Source organism: Sinohyriopsis cumingii, chromosome 2 (assembly GCF_028554795.1).
Source record: "Sinohyriopsis cumingii isolate HCF-2022 chromosome 2, ASM2855479v2, whole genome shotgun sequence".
Taxonomy (NCBI): domain Eukaryota; kingdom Metazoa; phylum Mollusca; class Bivalvia; order Unionida; family Unionidae; genus Sinohyriopsis; species Sinohyriopsis cumingii.
Window position 1 is genome coordinate 50,498,090 of NC_142962.1, and position 8,049 is coordinate 50,506,138.

Sequence of the window (8,049 nt, forward strand, 5' to 3'; positions counted from 1 at the left end):
AAAGACAGTGTTACGACGACGCTAAATAAGCAGGGCAGGTTTTCGTCATTTACTGTATTAAACAGAAACAATACCCAGATTATGTAACTTATTATGAGGTATTACCATCAGTCGTACGCCGCTTTAAATGTATCAGGTATGAAAGATGGTGGAATGTGTGTGGGTGGCAGATATGGGGCGAATTTTGTTTCACGTGTCTCTTGCTGAAACGTTCACTGAAAGAAAACCACGAAATGCAGTTGGAAAGTAGGGGCTCTGGGATGGCGCCATCAAATACTTTGACCAGTGAGTTCTTCAGTCAGTCCTCTTGACTATCAATGAATCCGCGTAACCGACTCATTTTAATAATAAAATTTTGATTAGATTCTATTAATAAACTTTACAGAAACAAAAACATCATTTCTCTGGCTCACAGTCAGTGAGCAGCCGGTTTGAATCAAGGTTAGACTAGCGCTCATGCTCATATGCTGCTGTGGTGTTTGCCCGAGGAGAAATCATTCCACTCATTGCCTTAGTACTTAATAGTCTAGCATATGCCAATGTGCCCTTAGTGAACTGTATGCATTATCTAAGCATATGCTTCTACACATTGCACCCATATGCTGCAGCGAACCGCGGTGGTTCAGGGGTTAGCATGCTGGACTCACGACCGAAAGGTGCGGGTTTGAATCCTACCATTGGACCAGACTGAGTCGGCAACCATGGTTTGTCTTTGGCCAAGGCACTTCACTAAAATTGGTGTGGCGCTAAATAACGTACTTGTGCTGATGTGTCGTAAAGAACCATACTAAATTAAATACCACACTGGAAATGTAAGTTTCAAAATGGTCACTATACAGTGGTCAAATTTTGTTCGAAATGTTTATCGTGAGTTTTCAACTGTGCCAATAGTTTTATATCGTAAGCGATGATGTATGTGATGCGTGCAAAACCCCGCCATACCTGGCTCAGTATTGTTGTCTTATTTTTGAGCTATCCTATTACACCCTCGATAGGTAAAACAAGTCTGCACACCATTTGAAAATCACACAATTCCAATTCATACCACCGCCATATCAAATATCCATAAAGAGCAGACATTGGCCTCACATCACGTGATAAACAGACAAGGTGCTATTTAATACAGCGAATGCGTTTTCCTTTACTTGATTAGCGTATTCGTTTAAATGATGCTGTCATGTAGGTATACAAACAAGCATAAAGTACATATTAATTATTGTATGAAAACCTCATAACATCTACATATACTTACATCTTTAATGTAAACTCTTCCACGTCACCGTTAATTTCCCATCAAACCCTGAGCGAATGGTATAGGAGGACACGCCCACGTCTCACCGTATATAAAACACCAGGCAAGGCCGAAGTTGTCGCTGTTCTGTTCAACCTCTAGGCATCAGCTGCTGACTTTTAAAGGTGGTTTGGTCGCTAACAAAGACAAATGTCTCGTCACAAGAAGCCGGTAAGTTTCCATATGTTTATCTTACGTACACATGTGTATGTGTGTGTATGGATGCATGTATGTATGTATGTATGTATGCATGTATGTGTAAAGTGTCGAACTTTGATTTGTATTGAATCTTAAAGTTAATCGCATTGAGCGTTAAAATTTTATTACATTTAAGCCAGAAAAGTCTTTTTGAAGGGTTACTTCGACCTTTCTTCTTCTCCCTCCATGTCAGTGGTAAAATTTGAAAGGCTAGAACTTATGACTCAGTAAGATTGATCAAGGCATTGCTACGCTGTCCTGAGAAAGTAAACATTTGAGCTACCAACCATAACCGCTTGATAGGAACCCATGTCAAATTATCATTTTCAAAGGGAAATTGATATGCCCCGTACCCCACAGATCATATGCTGTCTAAAATCTGACTGAAGAAATGATTATTTTGGGATAATTTAGGAAACGTTGCCTACGATTGGCCAGAATAAATTAAGACGTACACTTTGAAAGCAATGTAAATTTCAACTGACGACCTTATGCGAAATTTTTAAGTCTTAAATGTCATGAGAGAGGAAGTGGCTCCAATGACGCCTAAAAATAATAGTGCTTTCCTCGTTAAACAAGGAAACGGTACCAGGTGGATGTCTTGTAATAAAAGACAGGGTTTAGTGCTAGGACGCACAATCTCTGAAAGAGAACAACATTAAGATTTCTGGGGAGAGACGAGACAATCCGAAGACGTAAGTCCGAAAAAAGAAGTGACGAGTTCAGAATAAAGGACTATGACGTCCAGGAAGGGGTGAAGCATAGAGAATAGGAAGGCTAGAGGAAACAGGAAGACGTTGATACACTGTCAAGGGAGGAAGGTGATGCAATCAGTTGTTAACATTGCGCTATTTTCACCACTCGTTAGTATGATGAAATAAATCCAAATTGAACACTGCCATTAAATTATGTTGACATAATTTAGATTGAATTGGAATCGCCTTTATTAATTTGTTTTAATTAAATTTTTCTTGTCTAAGGGGACTCGTATTGCGTTATTTCTTCCCAATATTCTTGCTCAGTTCTCTGTTGAAATTCTATCGTCCACTCCCACCGGGCTATAATATAGAGGGAGGTCATCCCCTAGATAACGGCAGCGAAATCCAATTAACCACCCCTCTTACTATGAGGGTAACGTTACAGTATGTATGTATGTATGTATGTATGTATGTATGTATGTATGTATGTGTGTATATATGTATGTATGTCTGTATGTATGTATGTATGTATGTATGTATGTATGTATGTATGTATGTGTGCATGTATGTATGTATGCGTGTATTCTTTTATATGTGGGTGTTATGTACATTTGATTTTATTTATATTTGATTCAATTTAAATTTATTCCATTACATGCTATTGTAATGTAAATTTATTTACTGGCTTTGATATTATTCAGTTCTGAATGCTTTTGTTTGACGTAAACAACGTTATAGAGACATTTGTATCTAATGATGAATTAGTTTCTGACATTGATTCAGAATCAGTGATAGTTTGTGGTAAAGAACTTTTTTTAATTTTTATAAAAGTCTTTCTCAGTGTAAGATTTATAAAGTTGGATCGAGGCCATACTTGGAGTACGTGACAAATAACACGTATCAATTAGGTTTTTCCAGAGGATTGATCCACATCCGGGCATGTTTTGCGTTGTAGCTAGATTTATTACTGATGTTTTGAGAAATAATGATTATACTTGCCTTGACAGTGGAGACGTCCACGTGGTTTATATTGTTACCAGTTTTGAGGCTAATTATTTTTTTATTTTTTATTAAAGAAAAGTGATTCTTTTCCCTGGAAATACAAGTGCTCCAAATTAATTCTTGGACAAAGACATTTATCGAAATGTATGCATAATTCAAATTGGAATATTATTTTCTGTGATTCAACAAAGAACTGTTGACATATCAGTACGACGCTGACCACAGCAAACGTCATTGCCTTCCATTTTGGATTTCATAAGTGATTCGAACTCAGTTTCATTAGGACTTTTTATTACTAGGACCTCTATTTATTAATTATTGCATTAATTTGGATTTTATTAGTAAAACCGTAAGTTCTTTTTCTCATTTTTACATTGTTTTTCTAGGGAAATAAATTTTTTGTTGTTCAGTTTTATAAAGCTTGTTGTCTCCACTTTTTTCTTGTCACGTTTTGTATGAGCCTAAACACGTAACAGCGGGTACGTGTGTGTGTGTGTGTGTGTTATTCCCAATGCATTTACTCATAGACCTACCATTCACGAATGACTTGTATCTATAGCTGTTAACGGCCAATTTAAATTCTATGATTCTGCGTGTCATTTTGTGATGTGGTATAAACTATTCTTATTAGATGCTCGTTCTGTATTTTAGATATTGCACTCGTGCGCATTTCATATTGCATTCATAAAGGAACTACTTTCCATTGTAAACAAACAATGGACGCAGACGCCAGCACTTTTGATTTTTAAACAAATCATTTACACTCACATAGTAGGCGCTTTACGGTTTGGCTGATTGAGTTTGTTTCTGAATGAACCAAAGCAGATGTTTCGTGGACTGCCACATACCAGCTGATTTGCCACATTCCGCGTTAACACTTTTGGTACGATGTTTTGGATTTAGGCGGGCGATAGACGCCAGATTTCATAAAATCTCTGGGTCCCTACAATTAACATGCAAGTGACAAGGCGTAAACTGTCTTCTTTAGCTGGTAATAAGAATGGCAAAAATATACTTACAGTCTTACATCCTGAATTTCCTCAAAATGTACTTTCTTAATTATGCAAATCCGAATTACATGAGCCATGTCATGGGTTATCAAGCGTGATTACACATTTTCGAAATTGTACTGTAGTTCTGACTATATTCCAAGTGCAATTACATCCTCCTTGCTTCACTCAAAATGCAATACATATTATATTCCATGGCGTCTTTTTGATAATTGCAATTGAAAGATTTTATATTTTTCCCGCATTATGATTTCAAAATTCAATGACAGAATAAAAGTACACTTGCAGATGTCAACATGCGTCTTCGTTGCCGCAGAAACCCGATGTACTTCATGCAGAATTGGCGCAGAAACATCCAGTCCATAATCACGAAATTTCGTAGTAACGACAAAAATACACAAATCTATTTATTCCAAATCAAATGGAAAAGTCGTTGCAATGCGCATTCATACACAATATGACTTCAAATTTCAGTTTTAAGTAGACCAAAACGCCATTTTCTTTCGAAAGTAATGACTAGCGCGCGACTACGTTCAAAGTTATCTGGGCGGAGTTATGTGCGCATTAATAATGTTGTTGTTGTGTAATGATGAATCTGCGCTTGTGTATTTAGTTAAGAATACGGCATACATGCATTTACTTTGTTTCGTGTGGTGTATTTTTGTTTACATAATTAAACCTTAGGTAGAACACGAAAATGAGCATATAATAAAAAGGTTACTGCATTTGTATGGGAAAATATGAACACGTTTTGGTGGATGGATATACTGCACTCCCAGGGTCGTACAGTATTTCCCATGCAAATACAGTAACCTAATAATACTCCCTGAGGCTGATATATATATATATATATATATATATATATATATATATATATATATATATATATATATATATAGAGAGAGAGAGAGAGAGAGAGAGAGAGAGAGAGAGAGAGAGATCAGAATATTTTGCAAGCAGAATTCACAAGCTGTCAGATTGTAGTCATTTTGTTTGTCAGTTAAATGTGTGGATTGCGGTTGTTTGAAAATTAAATGTTTGAATTAACTGGGGCAGAAAATCAGCTAATCCTTGCACTAAAATATGCTGTAGAACCAACTCCAATAAATGACGTGCGAATCAAGATACACACTGCGCCTGGTGAATACAAATAAATTCACATTCAATCACCCCTGGGTAAACTAACCCCCGTGTCAGATATGTACTTACATATGCACTTGTTTAAAAGACATTTGCTCTTGAAAAAGGGCAAGAAAATATGTAAATACCTTTGATCAGTTATGTTACGCCTATCCAAACATCCATACATTTTCTTATTCAGACAGTTCCATTTCACAAGCATTTATCTCTGTGTGGAATCGACAACATCATTATCAAGGGGAAGGTTATCCATGGAGGCGATAGGTAAGAACGAAGAAGCCATTTGAAGGCATTTGCACATTTCTGCTGATCATGTTCAGCATTTCATCTGACTTGAATTCGTTTTCATAAAATTAGGAAGCCAAATCTTGATTCATATATGGTTTTTAATACACTTGGATCTAATTAAGTGAGATAAGATTTGACAGCTGTTAGTTTTTCTTCTTCTTCTTCATAATCATCATAATCATTTTGTTGTTAGTGCATTATTGCTATTATTATTATTATTATTATTATTATTATTATTATTATTATTATTATCCTTTCTTTGTATCTACAGATTCAACATTTGGTTACAAAAAGGATGTGGGTCCGATCCACATCATGTGGCACTGGTGTTTGATGCCCGTTTTAGCTTTGGCTCGGACAAAAATCTTATCGTCTGCAACGATCGAAATGGTGGTAAATGGGGATCTGAAGAAAGAAACGCCAAGGCTTTTCCATTCGCTTACGGAGAAAAGTTTAAGATGACGATAGAGCTTCACAAGGATGAATATAAGGTACTTGAAAGGCAGCTTGGTTTGTGTTTTGTATTCATTCGCAGCTACTTTGGAATTTAGCGAGAATCCGATAGAGCAACACCTGTCAACAAAAATTCCTGAATGCTCAACTCTTTTAAGCAAAGGCTTATTGTAAACATTTTTTAAGTTCCTCAGCATATAGCCAAGGAACAACGAACATTTAAAGTGGCTTCGATTGTTTTTATTTTGTGTCTCAATGCAACACGCGAAGACCTATCAAATATTGCATACCCAACGTAACTTGGTTCACTGTGATGAAGTATTTGTAAGTCACGTATGTTTGACTACGCCACTATTGGCGGCGGAATTCAGAGTTTTGTCTAGTGTGTTTATAAAAAAATTAATTTATTATTTATGTTTCAGATTCGGGTCGGCGAACATCAGATCAAAGAATTTCACCATAGGATGCCCATACACGATGTGGATACTTTGAGAGTTGATGGAAATGTGGAGCTGGAAGAAGTTAAAATTGAAACAATATTGGATTAACCAAAGATTATCGAATATGATCTTCGAAATAAGAAAACCCACACAATGAATAAGTGCAAAAATGGGAAACAATTTTGAATTCCTCATGGAGTTGAAATGTCTTTTATATTGTGACTGAACTGAAAAGATATAATACGGTTTTTGTATATTCTGCTTAAAATGTATTCGCAGTAGTTTGAAAATTAGAACAAATTGCAAAAATTTTCCAACTGAAAATGTGATCTCGCATAAAAGCAATAAAAGTATACATATTAAATTCATGAATTGTTTGAATGTCATACCAATCTACCTTGTGCCTTCATCTTTGTTCAAAGTTCGCTGTTAACTCGGAATACACGGTGTCTACACAAAAAAAAAGCTGTACTTGTTCAAAACTAACAGTAATGTACACAGACCTTTAAGATATTATTGCATCATCACTCGTTGAATTCAAAGGTTCACAGTAGATTTTCACAATTCTTTTTCCATAAAATATTTATTGGTAATTGAATAAAAAAATATTGAATTCCTCTCTGCTTTTTGCAAGATATATATGAATGTGATGCTGCTCTATCCAGCAGTGCATGATGTTTGAGGACGTAAATAATACGCCGAACAGCAATTACTCATTCGTAAAATTGCCCAAAGATTATATATATATATATATATATATATATATATATATATATATATATATATATATATATATATATATATTAAAAATAACATAACATTTAAAGTGTTGGTATAAAGCAATTTGATGATATACCAATACTATTGGTATATCATCTGTGGTCCATCCATGGGGCCATTGTGCAAGAATGCCTCACATGGAAGAAAACAAGCATAGACATATCATTCACTTTCAATCCAATTTTTAAATTGATCAAGGAACATCGCCGAGTACTAGTAATACTGAAAATCGTCTTTTGCTTCGATCTACCATCACACGCGTCTGTGTCAAAAGCGAGATTTGATTTATCTTTTAATTGAACCATTCTTTATATATTATTGAATTTATATAATACCTTTTGCTTGACGGCTTTGCCATCCTCAACCATAATCCACTTACAATCATCAAATTCGCAATAGCAGATTCCGCGATTCGTTGTTCAGCAGCTTCCGAATCTGACAGATGTTTAGGAGCGGCACCATTAATAATTGTACCAACTACGATCTGCATTGTTTATGTCGATGGTAACGTAATTGGAACCTTTGATTCAACTTTTGATGACGCTACTCGTTGTAGTCGACCTCCAATCGATTGAACTGCTTGCTGTCCATGATTTTTCAACCTATCATCAGTAACATTTGTGATGCTATTAACGACTCCAAATGCAATAGTTTAGCAATTAGTGCATCGCGTAATGATAAGGCCGTATTCACCTTCGGCGCACCTGTGATCAATCGACAAAAAAACTTCACAGAGGTCATTCCGTATT

General features: G+C 35.8%; 1 protein-coding gene across 1 annotated transcript; it reads left to right on the forward strand.

Moving 5' to 3' along the window:
• Window positions 1–1,300: 1,300 nt before the first annotated feature.
• Window positions 1,301–6,884, forward strand: LOC149804824 (16 kDa beta-galactoside-binding lectin-like). The gene is made up of 4 exons (XM_089945054.1): window positions 1,301–1,462; window positions 5,521–5,603; window positions 5,899–6,118; window positions 6,503–6,884. Exons 1-4 carry the CDS (start codon window positions 1,442–1,444, stop codon window positions 6,626–6,628), a joined length of 450 nt encoding a protein of 149 aa, XP_089801180.1. The 5' UTR covers window positions 1,301–1,441; the 3' UTR covers window positions 6,629–6,884.
• The last annotated feature ends 1,165 nt before the right edge of the window (window positions 6,885–8,049 follow it).

Coding starts and splice junctions, on each gene's coding strand:
- LOC149804824 (XM_089945054.1), top strand. CDS start 1,442: ATGTCTCGTCACAAGAAGCCG. Junction 5,604..5,898: donor GTTATCCATGGAGGCGATAG/GTAAGAACGAAG, acceptor TTGTATCTACAG/ATTCAACATTTGGTTACAAA. Junction 6,119..6,502: donor TTCACAAGGATGAATATAAG/GTACTTGAAAGG, acceptor TTTATGTTTCAG/ATTCGGGTCGGCGAACATCA.